The sequence below is a fragment of the Peromyscus californicus genome, unplaced genomic scaffold, assembly GCF_007827085.1.
Source record: "Peromyscus californicus insignis strain IS unplaced genomic scaffold, ASM782708v3 Scaffold_3__1_contigs__length_106647218, whole genome shotgun sequence".
In the NCBI taxonomy this organism is placed as follows: domain Eukaryota; kingdom Metazoa; phylum Chordata; class Mammalia; order Rodentia; family Cricetidae; genus Peromyscus; species Peromyscus californicus.
Genome location: NW_026294551.1, coordinates 74,286,376 through 74,304,524, shown reverse-complemented (window position 1 = coordinate 74,304,524; position 18,149 = coordinate 74,286,376). Strand labels below are relative to the sequence as shown.

The 18,149-nt window shown below is 47.3% G+C and overlaps 2 protein-coding genes and 3 non-coding genes across 5 annotated transcripts; 4 read left to right on the top strand and 1 right to left on the bottom strand.

Moving 5' to 3' along the window:
* The first annotated feature begins 22 nt into the window (after nucleotides 1-22).
* Rack1 (receptor for activated C kinase 1) lies at nucleotides 23-5,308 on the top strand. The gene is made up of 8 exons (XM_052758151.1): nucleotides 23-254; nucleotides 1,267-1,438; nucleotides 1,931-2,078; nucleotides 2,794-2,889; nucleotides 3,255-3,365; nucleotides 3,651-3,791; nucleotides 4,754-4,864; nucleotides 5,196-5,308. The coding sequence occupies exons 1-8, from the start codon at nucleotides 146-148 to the stop codon at nucleotides 5,259-5,261; spliced, it is 954 nt and encodes a 317-aa protein (XP_052614111.1). The 5' UTR covers nucleotides 23-145; the 3' UTR covers nucleotides 5,262-5,308.
* On the top strand, nucleotides 518-585 carry LOC128123546 (small nucleolar RNA SNORD95). Its single transcript, XR_008222721.1, has one exon. It is a non-coding gene; the product is annotated as a small nucleolar RNA SNORD95 (small nucleolar RNA).
* Nucleotides 1,695-1,774, top strand: LOC128123533 (small nucleolar RNA SNORD96 family). The gene has a single exon (XR_008222712.1). It is a non-coding gene; the product is annotated as a small nucleolar RNA SNORD96 family (small nucleolar RNA).
* LOC128123545 (small nucleolar RNA SNORD95) lies at nucleotides 2,502-2,569 on the top strand. The gene has a single exon (XR_008222720.1). It is a non-coding gene; the product is annotated as a small nucleolar RNA SNORD95 (small nucleolar RNA).
* A 637-nt stretch (nucleotides 5,309-5,945) lies between the features above and the next one.
* Nucleotides 5,946-17,371, bottom strand: Trim41 (tripartite motif containing 41). Its single transcript, XM_052758150.1, has 6 exons — nucleotides 16,257-17,371; nucleotides 12,284-12,379; nucleotides 8,743-8,973; nucleotides 8,232-8,254; nucleotides 7,880-8,007; nucleotides 5,946-7,521 (listed from the first exon to the last, which is right to left on the bottom strand). The coding sequence occupies exons 1-6, from the start codon at nucleotides 17,061-17,063 to the stop codon at nucleotides 6,920-6,922; spliced, it is 1,887 nt and encodes a 628-aa protein (XP_052614110.1). The 5' UTR covers nucleotides 17,064-17,371; the 3' UTR covers nucleotides 5,946-6,919.
* Nucleotides 17,372-18,149: the final 778 nt, after the last annotated feature.

Genomic DNA, 18,149 nt, shown 5'->3' with positions numbered 1-18,149 from the left:
TGCTCTCCGGCTATTTCCGGTTCCGGCGGAGGCCGCTCTTTCTTTTTCTCCGCAGGGCCGCAGTGGCTGCCGCTGTGGTGCTTGGCTCCCTGAGCTATCCGGTGCCATCCTTGTCGCTGCGGCGACACTCGCACCAGCTGCAATCATGACCGAGCAGATGACCCTCCGTGGGACCCTCAAAGGCCATAACGGCTGGGTAACACAGATCGCCACTACCCCGCAGTTCCCGGACATGATCCTGTCCGCGTCTCGAGGTACGGGCTGCATGCCGAGCAGAACACTGGGTGTCCCAGGGATTGCGTGCCTTCTTGCTTCGCAAGTGGCGTGCAGATTGGCTGGCTCGGTTCATTCCCCCACCTGGCTATGAGTCGGGGCGTGCAGGCCCGAACCTGGGCCACCCTTTGCACATGTCGTGAACAGAGACGTGTCGAGTAACTCTCCTAAGAATTAGCGATTTTAAATCTCTCGCTTGCCTCCTGGAGATGTATTTAAGTAGTTAAGGGGCTACAAGCCAGGCGGGGCAGTGATGACCCCAACATGCCATCTGAGTTACTTTGCTGAAATCCAGAGGCTGTTTCTGAGCCACCGCCGCCTGGCCCTAAGCTCTGTGGACAGTGGGTAAACTCTCGAGCTGCCTTGTTCCCCGGGTGTCTAGGCTTGCCCTTCCTGCCCTGGGTTTTCTTCCCTTGGAACTAATGGTGTTTTTCTCCCAGATTTCCCAACCCACCCAAATTTATGTTCGGTCTCTCCTAATGTAAGGTTTATCAGGCATTGTATTCGGAACTGTACGGTTTGAAATGGTCTGTGGCTTGGACTGTGTCTGCTTATCCCAAGTGACTGCTTCTGCTATTGAGTTAGCCTTGGGCTGGAGCGGTGGATAGATAAGACTGCTTATTCTTAAACGGGAGTAGGTAGGGTTTGTTTCCTAGAATGTACAAGGTGGTTTGCAGTTATTTGTAGCTAGTTCCAGGGAATCTGACATTCTCTTCTAAGTTAGAGCACTATATAGTAGGCATAATGTAGCGAAACATTCAATGCAAATTAAATTTTTTTTTGGTTGAATTTAAATTTCAGTCCCAGGAAATGTAGTACCCATAGTCTCGGGTATACCTTTTTATATTCTGGAGTAATAAACTCCTAATAACTTTTTCCCCGCTAAATGTAGTAATGCTCCCCTTACTAATAGAACAGTGACCTTAAGGCACTGAAAACTGCAATAAGTAGGTTGTGGTGGTCCTTATGAGATTTCTTTGCCAACCTTTTCAGACAAGACCATCATCATGTGGAAGCTGACCAGGGACGAGACCAACTATGGCATCCCACAGCGTGCTCTGCGAGGTCACTCACACTTTGTTAGTGATGTTGTTATCTCCTCTGATGGCCAGTTTGCCCTCTCAGGCTCCTGGGATGGAACACTGCGCCTCTGGGATCTCACAACGCAAGTAGCTGCTTTGGGACCTTGGGGGAAAGCTGGGCAAAATTGAGGTAGATTCTCTAGGGTGTGGTATCCCCTTGGAAACTGGTCCTTTTGTGGAGGGTGGGTTAAGATGTTGGGGTATCAGCCTCCTTTCTTGGAGTAGCTGAGGGCTGGTCTGGTCTAGTTGAACATTTTTTTAACCAGGTACAGCATTCTATTAAAACAACGCTTTGTCTTGAGAGTTGTCCTAGATTGGCATTTGTCAGGTATAATAGAGGATCCTAGTGATGACAAGAAGACATTGTCAACCAATCCCCACAAGGGAATGAGGACATGTCCTGCAATTCTGAATGGGTTCTCTGGCACATACCAGGCATAGGTTGCTAATGGGACCTAAGCTACATGTGAGCCGTGTGGAGTGATAAAGCCTACTGGGTCAAGGATACCAAAAAAAGGATCTGACTGTAAATGGATAAAAATTTGTCTAGAAAGTGACCAGGTTCTCCCTCTTAGGGGCACCACCACGAGACGATTTGTGGGCCATACTAAGGATGTGCTGAGCGTGGCCTTCTCCTCTGACAACCGGCAGATTGTCTCTGGATCCCGAGACAAGACCATAAAGTTATGGAATACTCTGGGTGTCTGCAAGTACACTGTCCAGGTAAAATGATGGAAGTAGTAGGAGCTACGAGTTAGAGATTATCTCCCATTCCCTGAGGATTTTGTTGGCTGTTTTTGAGATGGGTTCCTCACTATGTAGCCCTGGTTAGCCTAGAACTCAGATCTGACTCTTTAACTTTTTGCAATAATGTGCCATTTGTCCTGTCTGGGATTTTGGTTTTTGTTTCTTTTTTTTTTTTCTCTCTCTCTCTCTCTCATTTGCTCATGAGTGGCATGGGACTCAGGTGATTTTTCTCCTGGGTTGGGGCATGGAACCCTAAGCCAAGGCATCAATTGGGCAGGCCCTTCCTTGCACATGAGCAAAAACCCAGATGTGTCCCATAACTTGCCTAAGGGTTAGGTGATCTTAAACCTCCCATCTACTTCCTGGAGGTGTGTTTAAGTACTGCACTACATGCCAGGCGGAGCAGTGATGACTCCAACATGCCATCTGAGTTGCAATGCTGAAATCCAGAGGCTGTTTCTGAGCTGCGCCTGGTCCTGTACTCCATGAGGAGTGGGTAAACTCTGGAGGCATCCTAGGACTCAAACATTCACGTCAACAAGCTTGACAAGTCTTTACCAACTGTTCTGTTCATCTTGAAGTAAAGGTTCAGGTTCTGAGGAAGTGAGAGTGCTGTTGTCACCCCTTAGAGTAGTTACCTGCAGTCTGGGGAAGACTGCTTCCTCTTACCTTACCACTCTATCTTCTGTAGGATGAGAGTCATTCAGAATGGGTGTCTTGTGTCCGCTTCTCTCCGAACAGCAGCAACCCTATCATCGTCTCCTGTGGATGGGACAAGCTGGTCAAGGTGAGCTTCAACAAGGGCATGGCCCTGTTAGAAATCCAAAATGTGTTCCTGTTCTTCTCAGATGGTAGTGCACTCCAGTTTGGAATCTTTTGCCAATTACCTTGACTTTGACTTTTGATGGTTTGTCATGGTACATTAGGGATTTGATTTGTTTTTGAGGCTAGGTTTCACTCTGTCCCTATCTGTCCTGTCATCCAGGCAGGCCTCAAATTAGCAATCTTCCTGGCTCAGCCACCCCAGTATTGGTACTACATAGGCTTGCACCAGAAGCCTGTTCAAATACACCTTTAAAGAAGACGTTGTCCCTTTCTTGTTGTAGAATGTAGACCACAATCCTGGTCACCCATGTACCTCTGCTTTTCTAGGTATGGAATTTGGCTAACTGCAAGCTGAAGACCAACCACATTGGCCACACTGGCTATCTGAACACAGTGACAGTCTCTCCAGATGGATCCCTCTGTGCTTCTGGAGGCAAGGTGATTTGGGGGTTCGTCATTTTCTTTAAGGAGAATGCTTTTATCTGATAGCATGCACCAGTTACAAAATTAGCTAAACTTCAGGAATGTTTGTGAGCATTATCCTAAAATATGTAGAAAGATATACCAAAGAAGTTTTCCTTTAAAAGTAAGTTGTTTTTCACGTGCGTTTAAAAGTAAGTTGGTGTAAGTATTGTACATTAGAGGAAAAGGCTTAGGAGCATGAACATGGACACTTCAGTCATTAACTTTATCTGTCCTAACTTACATTTTCTATCTGTCCAGGATGGCCAGGCTATGCTCTGGGATCTCAATGAAGGCAAGCACCTTTACACACTAGATGGTGGGGACATCATCAATGCCTTGTGTTTCAGCCCCAACCGCTACTGGCTCTGTGCTGCCACCGGCCCCAGTATCAAGATTTGGGTAAGTGTGGTCTGTTGTACAGCATATTGATTTCACTGTCAGAAATCTTTTCCTGGACAGTTTGAAGCACTGGGTGACATCTGCCTAATGACAGAGACTGCCTATGTATAGCAGTTTGTTGAATGTAATAATTGCCATTTGGGCCAAAGTAATTTTCTTATGAGAGGCTATTCTGTCTTCATCTACCCACTAGATAAGTTAACAGCCACACACCATGAACACAACCAAAAACAGTCCCGCCAGTAGTATCTCTAGTACATGAGAGACCTAAATTCAATCCCCAGAACCATTTTAGAAGAGACCTTCCCTGTGCTTCTAGTATCAGCTTAGATTCAATTTAGTGATCTTTATTAAGGGATTATTAGACGACTAAAAGACTGGGGCTTACTATGTAAGCTAGACTGGCCTTGGAGCTCACGGATAGCCTGCTTCTACCTCCTTAGGCATGCACGCCCCACCACAAAGTTGCTGTTTTGGGCCCCGTTTCTGTACTTTGAACATTTGTGGCCTTTCCTGGGTGAATGTGGTGCCCTTTTAGTTGGTGGCATTTGTTTTTTATATTTTGGACAGTGTATATGTAGCCTAAGCTGACCTCAAATTCTGTAGCCATTTTTTGTGTAGGGTAATAATTGGGGTTGAACCTGGGGTCTTGCACATGCTAGGTAAGTGCTGTACCAAAGGATAAGCCCAACTTTTTTGTTTTGGTTTTTTGGACTTATTTTTATGAGGTGTCATAATCTGTTGGAAATCTGAATTGTAAGTGGTCTTTTTAAAAATAGTTCATTACTATCTGTATATATACACCACAATATGCATATTGTGCTACACGTGGGTCCAGGATAACTGGCCCATGGCCAGGCACTTCTGTCTCCTTCGTAGTTTAAGTTGTCAGGCAAGGCACTTTAATTTGTGCCATTAAGTCCATGGTTACAGGTGTCCTTACCTGATCGGTCTGTTCTCAGGACTTGGAAGGCAAGATCATAGTAGATGAACTGAAGCAAGAAGTTATCAGCACCAGCAGCAAGGCAGAGCCACCCCAGTGTACCTCCCTGGCATGGTCTGCTGATGGCCAGGTAAGTACTTCAGTCTGCCAGCTGAGCTTCCAGCTTGTCTCCCTTGCTCTTCACAGGCACAAGACCAATATCAACACAAGTGAAATGAAAAAACCAGGTTGATTTAGGATAGACTGATTAGATGTGGAGAATGTTAAATATATGTATTTCTGTCTGGGGAAAGCTGATGTGGAGTTATTAACCTGTAAACTGAAATAGGCTGAAAACTGCCAGGATCTGTATGGCAAGCTGTTTCTTCCTCTGGAATATACACTTAGCCTGTCATAGACAAGTTGTTTTGGACTACAGAATTCATTGCTGGGCATGACCCTGCTGTCATTCTCTTTTACAGACTCTGTTCGCTGGTTACACAGACAACCTGGTGCGAGTGTGGCAAGTGACGATTGGTACCCGCTAAAAGTTTTTAACAGAGTTTTAGAAATAAAACTAGCTTTCTGAAACTGGTTTCAGTTACGGTTTTTAGGAAGTATCTTTGTGTGCTAGTGAAACAGTCTGCTATAACTGCCCTTGCTGCCCTAAAACTGCTTCTGCCCTCCATTACTGGGATTAAAGGTGCCATAAGATGGTGTGTTAATATATATGCCCTCAAACTCAAGAGGCCTATTTCTGCCTTCCTCCTTCCATGGTGTTTCATTATCCTGGCTTGTTTGCCTTACTTAAAGCCTATTTTAACCTGTAAGCAGTAACAGCTGAGTTTATTCAGTGCCACATCCCCAACTAGGCAAACTTTATGAAATTTAGTCTCAGCCTGCACATAAAAGTTGATTCTGATCCCAGCACTTGGGAGGCAGAGCCAGGTGGATCTCTGTGAGTTTGAGGCCAGCCTGGGCTACCAAGTGAGTTCCAGGAAAGGTGCAAAGCCTCGAAAAACATTCTGCATGGGCTGCCCATAGCATTGGGAGCCAGGAGCTATACATAAATTCTAGGCCCAACATACCCTAAGGACCAGGGGTTAAGGATTGGTTCCATGGGGCCAACCTGCCTCGTGAAAGACAACAGGAAATCTTGCATGACAGCTAAGAAAGCTAAACAGCTCTAGGATTCCAGCTGTCCAGCTGCTTCTAAAGAAAGACTCCACAACAGCAGCAAATAAACACTTTATTTCTGCAACACAACCCACCTTTTCCCCCAAGAACATGGATTGACCTCAGCCACCAAAGCAGAGGACAAAAGCTGTTAAGTGACAGAAGGCAAGGGGTTACTAGAAAAATAGATTATACCCAAGGCTCTCCCAAGGATCCAGACCCCTGTCCAAGCACCCCAACAGGGCTTACTGAATGGAACTAAAAAGTGTGGAGAGGCCAGAAACTGAAAATGAAGGAAGAAGCCTGGCAGTGAAGACTTGGAGGAGGGGTAAGGTGTGAGGAGCTTAGCTCCTAAATAAGAAAGCTGTAAGACGGAGAGAAAATAATTTATTGGGTCATGTAATAGTGTGCGGTGTCAAGTCGACCATTCCAGATCTCACTGAAGCTAAATTCTGGCCAGTCTATGGAGGTAGAAATTGGGGGTGGAAGGAAAGCTTAGAGTTCCTACTGCCCCAAGAAAAGTAGACTTTACATAGCTCTACCCTTTTGCCCAGCCTGCCTTCCCACAAAAGCTTCCAAATCTCTTAGCTGGGGCTTGCACCAAAACATAGAATTGGAATGAGCAGGTCTTGCCCAAACCCTCCAGCCTCAGAAATGACAAGGGTTGAAGAGTAGATGTGGAAAAGAGAAGGGATGAAATTATAACCTCCACCCATCCTCCTACTCAAACTGGGAACCCAGAGCTGGACTGAGCAGACAGGGAGGGAAGATCAAGCAGCGGTTCTCATTATCGGGGACCCATGCAGACCTGTCGGATAGACAAAGTAGGTGAGAGAAGACTGAGCTGGAGGGAGTCTAGGAAGTTGTTTAGGCTCCTAGAGGGAGAAGCAGCCTAGGTTCAAGGGGGAGCAGGAAGCAACTCAGTAACGAACAGTGGGAGGAGCCTGAGCTCACAATAGAGTGGGCAAACATCCACCACCACCCGCCCCCCCAGCAGTGACTGGAGGGGCCCTTGCGGGTGGCAGGCTGATCAAGGGCAAAGCTTGATGCGGGTGCCCTTGGAAAGCACCCGGAAGAAAGGGAAGACACGCTCGCCAAGGAAGGCAGCTGAGAAGGTGTGCACGTGGGCTAGGGTATCTGCATTGTAGAATCCCAGTCGCCCAGCCTCATAGTCCAGGTAAACGCCAAAGCGCCGTGGTTTCTCACATGGGCTCAGCAGTGTCTGCTCTGTTGAGCTCTGTGCCTGGTATCGTTTGCCGTGGGTACCCACACACCACACTTCCCGCTGGAGCAGGAGCTGCTGAGGCAGGTGGAGCCGGCGGCGGCGATGGTGATGGCGTGAGGAGCTGGCATCCCCACTGCTAACAGATGACCCCCCAGAACTCACTTTTTCTTTATGATGGGTTGATTCACGGGCAGCACCCACTGCCCAGCCCCGCCGCCCACCCACCTCTACCTCCCAGTAGTGACGGCCAGAGCGGAAGCCCTGGGCCCCTAGTACACAGCAGTCAGCCGAGAAGCGCTTGGAATGTTCAGGAACCTCCTGCCGACGTTCTGCCAGGCGGACCCCACGACGATCAGGAGACAACATAAGGGCTGGGTGAGCTGTATCTGGGTCCAGCGTCAGGTCCACTTGGAAAGAGGAAAGACCAATATAGCAGAGCTAAAAACACCTCATCCCTCACAGGCTCACCAATGCCCTTTCCACCTCTATCCTCCCCTTCAACCCCATTCAACTCTTCTTAGCTCCCACCCGCATTGGAGGCCAAGCTCCAGATCTATGGGTTCTAGCCTTCACCCTAATTCTACCACCTGCCGGCCTTCCCCTATCCCTTTTTTCCACCTCACCTACCCAAAACAGCTGGACCACACCATAAAAGCAACTCTTTGCTTGAACATTCAAGAGTAGCCACCATTTGAGTCTACTCCATCCCAGCTCCCCAAACCTCAACTCAGGTCTGTAAAAACGGAAGGTTATTGACCTCCTTACCTCTTGCAGCCTGACAGAACATCCGGCTCATTTTCCTCACGATGGCGTCTGTCAGGAAGTCGTGGCTATGGGGTTGCCCTGGGTCAGGGGACCAAATCTCTGGGGGCTGCAACTGTATCTCTTCACACCTGAAGGAGGGGGACCAGGTAGGGGGTGGGAACATGATATTCCCAGAGTAAAGAACAAAAGCTAGCAGGGAAGAAGTGGAGGTAGACTAAGAAGCAGAAACTTAGGTCCTGGGGCAGGGGGAGGGGAAAGGAGAAAGGACGGGAAAGAGGAAAGGAAGTCTCAAGAGAGTCAGGAATGGGGATCCAGACACTACTGGGTCACAAAGGGTAGAGTGGGAACACACCTATTGAAAGTCTCCTTGATGTCCTGGGAATAACAGAGAAAGAGAAAGAAAGTGTCAGCTGCACAAGGTTCACTGCTCTCTCCCAGTCTCCAGCTAGAGAAAGGCCTGAACTTGAACAGGAAGGGAGAAAGCAGCACTTTCCAGGACCACAATAAATATGAATACTCCTCAGTTACCCTGCTACCACCAGACCTAAGACATCTCACCCTGCCCTAAGCCCCAGTAACAGAATTTTCACAATCTGACCCAGGTACCTTTCTCAAGCTACCACTCTTCTGTCAACTCTTAAGCCCCTATCTCTAACAGCATCTGCCTTCTTTAGGTATGACTGGCATATACATCACATTCAGTACTGTAACTAGCCTCAAGAAAAATGCCTGATCTTCAGATTAAGAGTTGGGATTCTTCCCAGTGAGGAACAGACAGTTCTGGGTAGTAGTTGGTGAGCACTGCCTAACAGGACAAAAAGGGAGCTGGGAGTGTGGAGCAGGGTAGACGGGGCAGTGCTCACCTGCAGCAGCCGCAGGCCCCCCTGCTGGCTCCGTTCTTGGGCCTCAGCTAGCAGGCGGCTTAGCTGGGCAGCCTGCTCCTCAAGACGGTTGGCTGCTGCTCCTGCACGTCCCAACTGAGCTTCATGCATCTCTCGGAGGCGCCGCTCTAGTCCTGCCTGCTCTTCAGCCAGAAACCGTGTTAGGCGCCCAAACTCTGAGGCCACAGCTGCCAGCTCTGACTTCATCTGGCTCTGGAAAGATGCAAAGGCAGACATGGAGACATAGTCAGTGGTTATGAGCACTGTCTGATCTTCTAGAGAACCCCAGTTTGATTCCTAGCATCCACATGGCAGCTCACGACCATGGAAATGCGATGCTCTCTTTTGACCTCTATGGTTACCAATCATGCACATGGATCCATATACACAATGCAGGCAAAACACCCATACACTAAAATAAATTTTAAAAATTAAAAATTGGAGAGATGCAAAGGGAATGGAGGCTACCACCTGAATACACAGAAAGGTAAGCTTGCAGTTTTCTCTCTGCTGACTCTCAATCTCAGGCAGGAAGCCTCATGATCCCTTACTCCACCAAGTCCTGGGAATGGAAAGAGAGGTTTCTTTCTCCCCATCTCGTCTTACTGTACACTGTGATAGCACAAACCTGGCATACTGATCCAAATTCACCAACTGTTTTCTGGAATACTTATCTCTGCCCTACCTAATTGTCCTTTCTAATGGAAGCTTACATGTTCCAAAGGAGCTTCTCTCCTCTCCAGATCTGTGTAGCAACAATTCCATGTCTCTCTCCAGAATATATGGTATTGGAGATGCTGTTATAATGGAGATAGGCTGGGGGAACGTGTGGAGGTCAGAGGACAACTTGCTGGAGTTGGTTCTCTCCTTCCACCACATGAGTCCCAGGGATTAAACTCAGGTTATCAAGTTTGGTGGCAGACTCCCTTTACCCACTGAGTCATCTTGCAAGCGAAGTTGTTTTGTTTTGGAGACCGAGTCCTGCTTTGTAGCCCAGGCTGGTCTCAAAAATCACAATTCTCCAGCTTCAACTTCCAGTTTGCTGGTTTAAAGATATAAGCTGCATGCCCAGCTTTGTATTATCTTTTAAAATTCTCCGTATGTCCTCACAGATAGGACCTGTGCATGCCTGTAGGCCACACTGCCACTAGAGGCTTGCACAGTGCCAACCACAGGTAGGTACTTGGTAAGAACTTTTTTTTAAAGATTTATTTATTTATTATGTATACGAAAGAGGGTGCCAGATCTCATTACAGATGGTTGTGAGCCACCATGTGGGTACTGGGAATTGAACTCAGGACCTCTGGAAGAGCAGTCGGTGCTCTTAACCTCTGAGCCATCTCTCCAGCCCCAAGAATTTTTTGAAATTAGTAAATAAGGGAATTCAGGAAGCTGGGAGGTGATGGTGCACGCCTTTAAATGCCACAACTCGGGAGGCAGAGCCGGGCGGGTCTCTGTGAGTTCAAGGCCAGCCTGGCCTACAGAACGAGATTCAGGAAAGGCACCAAAAATACAGAGAAACCCTGTCTGGGGGGATTGGGGGGGTGTTTAGGAAGCAAGACCTGGAATAAAGATGGACGTGAGTGCTCATGCCTATAATACCAATACTCTTGAGGCTGAAATAAATGGATTACCCCACATTTGAGGCCAGCTTGGGCTATAATATAAAATCCTGTCTCAAAACACAAAAGGAAGATGCTACAAAATTAAGTCCTGACCCTCAGGAGTCACAGTTGTCACAGAATAGTCACTCAAATCCTTTACAAACTCTTCTGTAAAGGTGCAAATATATACTTAGGGGCCAACAGGTAAAGTACTTTGTAGGTATAGTTGTTCCTAGACATTCAAGTGAGTCTGGTTCCAAGAGACCCAAATCAGCCAATCTGCAAATCCCTTATATAAAATGGCATAACTGTATATCCTCCCATATACTTTAAATGTCTCATAATACCCAATACAATGTAAATACTACCAAACAGCTATATTTTACTTGTGGTGGTTTGAATGAGAATAAGCCCCATAGGCTCATATATTTGAATACTTGGCCTATACTTGGTCCCTAGTTGGTGGAACTGTTTGGGAGGATTAGAAGCTATGACCTAGTTAAAGGAGGTGTGTCACTGCGAGTGGACTTTAGGAGCTGTGGCCTTGTTGAAGGCATGTCACCCAGGATGGGCTTTGAGATTTCAAAAGCCTATACAATTCCCTGTTAGCCTCCCCCACTCTGAACCATGAGGACCAATAAACATTTTATAAGTTGCCTTTATCATCATGTTACTTCACAACAATTGAAAAGTTACTAAGACAACACTGTATACTTTATTTTAAAGACTGGCCGGCAGTAGTGGCACATGCCTTTAATCCCAACATTTGGGAGGCAGAGGGAGGCAGATCTCTGAGTTCAAGGCCAGCCTGGTCTATAGAGCAAGTTCTAGGACAGATGGGCTATGTAAAGAAACCCTGTCTCCAAAAGCCAAAAAAAAAAAAAAAAAAAAAAAAAAAGTCTGTATATGTTAAGTACTGATGCTATTTTTTTTCTCTTGAAGGACTACATGAGGTAGAATACAAGCTATATTTAGTATCCTATAACAACAGAAAACTGCCTAGTCCCAACCCTTTTGCCTGAGCTAGACCATTCTGAATGATAACCACTTTTTCCATCAATATTACTCTAGACAAAGATTATCAAAGACAGAGATCCCAGCATACATTCTCTATAACTCAGAGGACTCTAAAAGTATTAGCTTGGGCAGCTGGACAGAGGCAGAATGATTCCCCATTTACCAATTCTTCTTATAGCTCATTGTGATTGGCATTTCACAGAAGTGAGTCCCTAATGTGCAGATGGCACTACTATGGGTTGTAGATGTGGCAGGGCCTGGACTTGGTAAGTAAGAGGTAAGAGGGAAAGGGCATCCTCATTTGATGGCTGAAGCTTAGCTTGGCCACAGTACCAGTCCATTCCAGCAAGACCTGCTAGCCTTCTAAAAACAGACAGGAAATGAGGGAATGAGACTCCTTGGAGAAGGGTGAATAAATGTAACAGGGCTGAGAACACTGGGAAAGAGGACAGGAGGTATCTGCAATGCTAATAATCACGAATTCTTCCTTTTCCTAACAGGACTGCCTTTCTTCCAGGGCACAGCAAGCCTTTCAGACCACACCCCTTAGTGTTCAGGGCAGCTCTGCCTGCCACCTGTGTGTATCCTGGGACTTGGTACTCTTCTGGCAACCGTTGTATGTATTTGCTCACTTGCTTTCTATGCTATCCAGAGTCAGGGGCTGGGTGTACTCTGTAGCTTTAGCCCAGACAACCAGCCTCAACAAGCCAGGCCTCAAGTTTTCACTACATTTTTACAAACGAGAAAGAAACATGTTTCCAAACTCTGAAGGCCACATCACCTCCAATATCTACCCACCTCCAGGCCCTGGCTATCCTTTCTTCAGGGATAGTCATTCTATGTGATAGCTCTTCCTTACCCTGACAACAGAATCAGTCAGCCCATCCACAAACATCACCTACCTTCAGTTCTGTCATCCGCCTCTCCTCCTTGGCCTTCATCTTCTGCACAGCCTCTAGGTGCTTCCTAAGTGGTTCCACGTGACTTTGTAGCTTGGCCTGAGGGAGCAGAAAAGGGAAGGTTAGTCAGGGGGATGAGAAGCATCTACAGAGCCTCTCTCTCTCTCCAATACTCCCTACAAGGGAGACTTAATGCCTGGTGTTACCTGGTGTCAAATAAGCCCTTCCTTCCCACACCCCTTCTCTCAGATGACCATAAATGCCTCCAACTCTCCCCTGCACTCATGATGCAGAAACCCAGTGCAAGCCTTGAGAGGCTGCATCTTTATGGCTACTGAACTCCATTCTCCACGGCTGACATAACATGGCTTAAGCTCCTCACCACATGAAGTCCAGCCACAGGAATATTCTTGCCTTTAGTCCCTTCCACTTGATTAAATCATTTTCCTCAACACCTAAAATCTAAACACTTTTCTGGAGATTTTGTGCCTACGCTAAAAGTTTTGTTTTTTGTTTTTTTCAAAATAGGGTTTCTCTGTGTAGCCCTGGCTGTCCTGGATTTCAATATGTAGACCAGGTTTAAAGTGGTTCTCTGCCACTTTCAAAATATAAACCCCCCATTTCTAATGTCACTTCGTCCTGTCACCCCCTCATGTTGTGACATCATGCTATTCCCTTGGCCTGGGATTACCATACTCCACTTAATCCAAGGTATTCCATCTTTACAACTCAACTTCCTGAGCATGATTCTGACTCTACCTATGGAACTTGAAAAGAGTCTATACTACCAGAGCAGTGGTTCTCAACCCTCTCAATGCTACAACACTTTAATACAGTTACTCATGTTGTGGTGACCCCCTAACCATAAAATTATAACTTTTATAACTGTAATTTTGCTACTGTTGTGAATATGATATGCAGAATATTTGATATTCGACCCCTGTGGAAGGATTTATTCCCCCAAAAGGGCCGTCGTGACCTACAGATTGAGAGCCACTATTCCAAAGCATAAACAGTTTTACAGATGTGCTTTCCAGGAATTGCAGGGTCCTTCACCCTCATTTTTCTTTCCTGGGGTAGAGTCTCATATAGCCCAAGTTAGTCTGGAACTTGTCTTATAGCTGAGGATGACCTTGAACTTCTCATCCTCCTACTTCTACCTCCCTGGTGCTGGGATTGTCATTTTACTTAGTTTCTAGGTCCTGTTTGCTTTGTTTTCCATTCAATTGCCATCACATGAAAAACAAAAGCCCTTTCTTCTTTTAGCTACAATTCTAACAGCAATCAGATACATGGGCTTTCCATTCCAAGGATTTATAGCCATGTCTTTTTCCTTAAGGGGTGTTGAAGAGACCAGGATGGTTATAATAAACTCTGCCTTTTGCTCTTTCCCTTTTTTTATGTCTTCTCCTTATGACTTGCTCCCTACTTTTCATTAGGGGAAAATACAGGATGAACCTCAAGCCTAGCTCTAGGAAAACCAAAACTGCATCTAGGTGATTTGAGGCAAGCCATGCTTCCACTTTCCTTTAAATGTCAACCTCACCAATAGCAAACTTAGCAAAGTTTCTGACATATGGCAAAAGATCAATAAACATTATCCAGCATTTGCTAACTATGGCAGTAAGCGGCCAGTGACATCCTGATAATGACCCATGAACTAAAAAGATAACTGGCCCTGAGTACAAAAGGCAACTGTTACACAACTGGTTGTAGGAAGTATCAGGAGTAATAAACCAGTCATTCCATTAAACAGTATACACAAAATTATGCCTTTGGATATTATTGCTATTTCTCCATAGTACAGTCGTTTCTACTCCATCAATTCAGAATTTACAAAGCTTTAATTTACCCTTTAGTATTTGTCTAAATTGATAAATAAACTGCAAGCATGAATCCAAATAGAATATTACAGGGGGTTGGTTTTGTTTGAGATAGTGTCTCACTATGCAGCATGGCTGACATAGTACTTGCTGAATAGTTCAGGCTGGCCTAAAACTCAGAGATCCGAGAGCTTCAGCCTCTAGAGTGCTACGATTAAAGGTGTATGCCACCACACCTGGCCCCTTTTCTTTTTTTAAAACAAGCTCTCTGAGCTGGCAAGATGGTTTAGCCAGTAAAAGCTTGTGGCTAAACCTGATGATGAGCTCAATCCATTCAACACAATGTGGAGGAAGGAACCAATTTGCATGTTCTTACACTCACACAAAATAAAAACATAATAAAGCCAGGAGTGGTGGCTCACGCCTGCAATGGAAGCTCAGTGAGTTCCAGACCAGCCTGGTCTACATATGGAGTTCTAGGACAGCAAGGGATATAAAAACCCTGTCCCCAAAACCAAAAATAAATAATAATAATAATAATAATAATAATTTAAAAAAAAAAAAGCCAGCTGTGGTGGTGCACATCTTTAATTCCGGAGGCAGAGGAAGGCAGATCTCCGTGAGTTCGAGGCCAGTCTGGTCTACAGAGTGAGTTCCAGTATAGGTTCCAAAGCTACACAGAGAAACCCTGTCGGGAAAAACCAGAAAAAAAAAAAGAAAGAAAAGAAAAACAAGGGCCAGGTGGTGGTGGTACACACCTTTCATCCCAGCACTTAGGAGACAGAGGCAGGCAGATCCATCAGTTTGAGGCCAGCCTGGACTACAAAGTGGGTTCCAGAACAGCCAGGACTGTTACACAAAGAAACCCTGTCTAGTAAAACAAAACAAACAAACAAATGGGTTTCCTGTAACTCTGGCTGGCCTATCTTGCTATAGGATGACCTTGAACTGCTCTTCCTGCCTCCACTTCTCAAGTGTTAAGGATAAAAGGCTTTCACTACGATGCCCATCTTAGGTTGAATTCTCTACAGATATTCACACTGATTCAGAACTTCTGCAGTAAGGCCCGCTGTACTTTCGAAACCTCCTCTAGTAACTGACAATCAGCTGTGAAGCATTAGACTCTAAAGTTGAGGGGATGATCATCACCTAAACGAAGTTACTGACTGAATCAGGAGGAGGTGTCGAAACATGAACAGAGTTCTGGCAGCCACACAGAGGCTACCCTCTCCTAGTTCCATGGCTTCAAATCTGAAGGTAGTTCTATCTGTGCTGGCTGTTTCATAGACAAATGTCCTTTACATATATCCAAAGAATTAGAAAAATAAAGAACAAAACAGTTAACCAAACAAGAATTAGATTCCAACAACAGTCAAGTCAGAAAAGTCAAACTAAAATATCCAAGCAGTTTTACTTAGATGCCCCAAGGAGAGGAAGGATGTTCCTCTCCAAGTCTATCACTTACTAAAGCTATGTATACATAAAGCACCATGTTCAGGATCTAAACCTGTTTCCCAATCAATAAAATGAGAATGGCAAACATCAAACTCACAGGATGCCTCTGAATTATGAATGATAATCCACAAAAAAATGGCCAGCACAGTACAGACTATATGTAAAGTACCCTATAAATATTAACTAACATTCCTGTGGTAAAGTTCAAAGACACTCTAAAACTTGAGCAAGAATTTTTGCCCTAAAAGCCTGTTTTCCAGTTAATACATGAGACTGTGTGCAGAGCCAACCAACAAAGCCGTATCATAGGATGGGTGTGGAACCCATTAGGAGACAAGTGCAGGGTATTTGGATCTGACACTGGTTATTCTACGCTCCTGTTTCAGACTCCCTTGTTCTTTTTGGTCCCCATTTCTTTCCATCTTGAAGTGACTGTCATGAATAAGACTTCAGATTCCTCCAGAAGGTCATAAGACCGGTAGTGAATGAAGCGCTCCCTGCCACTTGCACCCCTATCCTTGAGCCACAGGGGAAGTTACAGGATCCTCCTCATTTATCCACCTTGGAAGTCAGCGCTTGGACAGAGAGAATCGTTTCTCCAATACAGGCATGAGGTCCTGTAAAGAGAACCCGCGTTCCCTTTCCCCAGTTTCCTGTTTCCTCCCTGCTCTTACTAAACTCTTGCCTACTGCACTCACCTTGTACTCCTGCACCACCTCCTCCAATGGCACCACACTATGCTGTTTGTGGCTCCTGGATTCTCGGCACACCACACAGATGGCTTCCTCATCCACCTCACAGAACAATTTCAGGGCTTCTTGGTGCCTCGGACAGATGCCTTGTTCATTCACACGACTCCCTCGACCAGGGGTTGGATGCATCTGACGAATCACCTGGACCATGTTGGCCAACTGCAGGTTGGGGCGGAAGCTCCGCCGAGGAAAACTTTTTCGACACTGGGGACAAGTGAAGCACCTCCGTGGGGCTGGAGGTGGTGGCAGCTGGGTGATCGGATCTAGCTCCTCTTCCTCGTCTTCCTCCAGCACTTCCTCCTCCTCGTCCTCATCTTCCCCCCTCAGGTCCTCCACATCTCCCAAGTAATAGTCCAGATCTTCCTCCTCCTCCTCCTCCTCCCACACATAGTCCATGTTGTCCCAGCTGGACCCGCCTATACCACTACTCCAGAACACACCCTCCTCTTCCTCCTCGGCTTCCTCCTCCATGTCACCCTCATAATCTTCATCCCGCATGGGGGTGTCCCAACCCCCGCCTGCTCCGACAGCCTCCACTTCTTCCTCCTCTCCGACCTCCTCCTCCTCCTCCCGATCCAACTCATCCCGGTCCTCCTCATCCTCCCCGCCCCACAACTGGGTTACACACACTCGGCAGAAGTTGTGCCCGCAGCCGATGGACACGGGGTCCGTGAAGTAATCGAGGCAGATGGCGCACACCGCCTCCTCCTGAAGGGTCTGCACAGGGTTTGGTGTCATGGCAACGGCAGCCATCTTAGTGTCCAGTCAGCCAGTGTAGAAGTGCGGTGGGGGCCGAGGGGGGGGCGGGGGGTCTTCCTTCTCAGAAGCCCAGGAGACCCGTCCCCACCCCAAGCCCTGCTTCTCCACACCTTGCCTGTGGCGAGGCCAAAGGAATGTCCTCCGGACCAGCCCACCCCTCCACTCACAGTCCCCTGCCCCTAGACGACAAGCGTGTCTCGGAGAGGAGAGGGGAGGGGACAGAGGTGAGCACCACCGACAAGGACCTCAGGTGGACCTGAGTGCAAATCTGCCCCAACGCTCCCCCGGCCTCCTCATAAACCCCCGCCCCTCCTCACTTCCTGGCCCCGCCCCCCAGCTTCCGGCCTCCCTCCCGACACTTCCGGCGTCTCCACACGACCTGAACTCACGAGTTCCCTCGGAGGTTGCGCTACGCCCCCTTCTCCCACACCCCGCCCCGGACTCCCGGGCAACCGGAAACGAGGAGGAGACGCTCTAGCCGACACGCGGGAACAGGACGGGAGGGCTAGGACGGCGGAGGTCCACATCTCGGTGATGACTGGCCGCGGGGAACGCGTACAAAGCGGAAGAAGCCCCCACGCCCCGCCAGCGGAGCCAGACGGCGGAGGGAAGCGAGGACGTGGAGCAGCACCCTGCTCTCCGTGCTACAACCGCAGCGGCCTAGCGCCATCCTACCGACCAGGCACGGACGACTGCAGGAGGGACTCCCAAAGCCAGAGCCGGAAGCTGAGGGGCGGGCCTGCTCAGCGTCCTCATACTTCCGGCCCCTCTAGACCTAGAACTTGCTTGAGTCTCTGTAGATCCCTCCAAGTAGGATCGTGGGCGGCGTCTGGCGAAATAGAGTGGAGTTAGAGGGGCGCCGCCCTCCAACTGTACTGGGCATTTCCACGCCCGTTTTTAAAACTGCAATCTTGCCAGCGCTCCTACAAGCCCAGCACCTGGGAGGGAGAGGCAGGAGGATTGCGGCAAGTTACAGGCTCGTGTAACCTGGACTACAAAGTGAGACAACAAAAACCTGTCAACTGGCCACTCTCCCATCATTTATTATTATTATCTACATTCATATTAAATGGAACACTG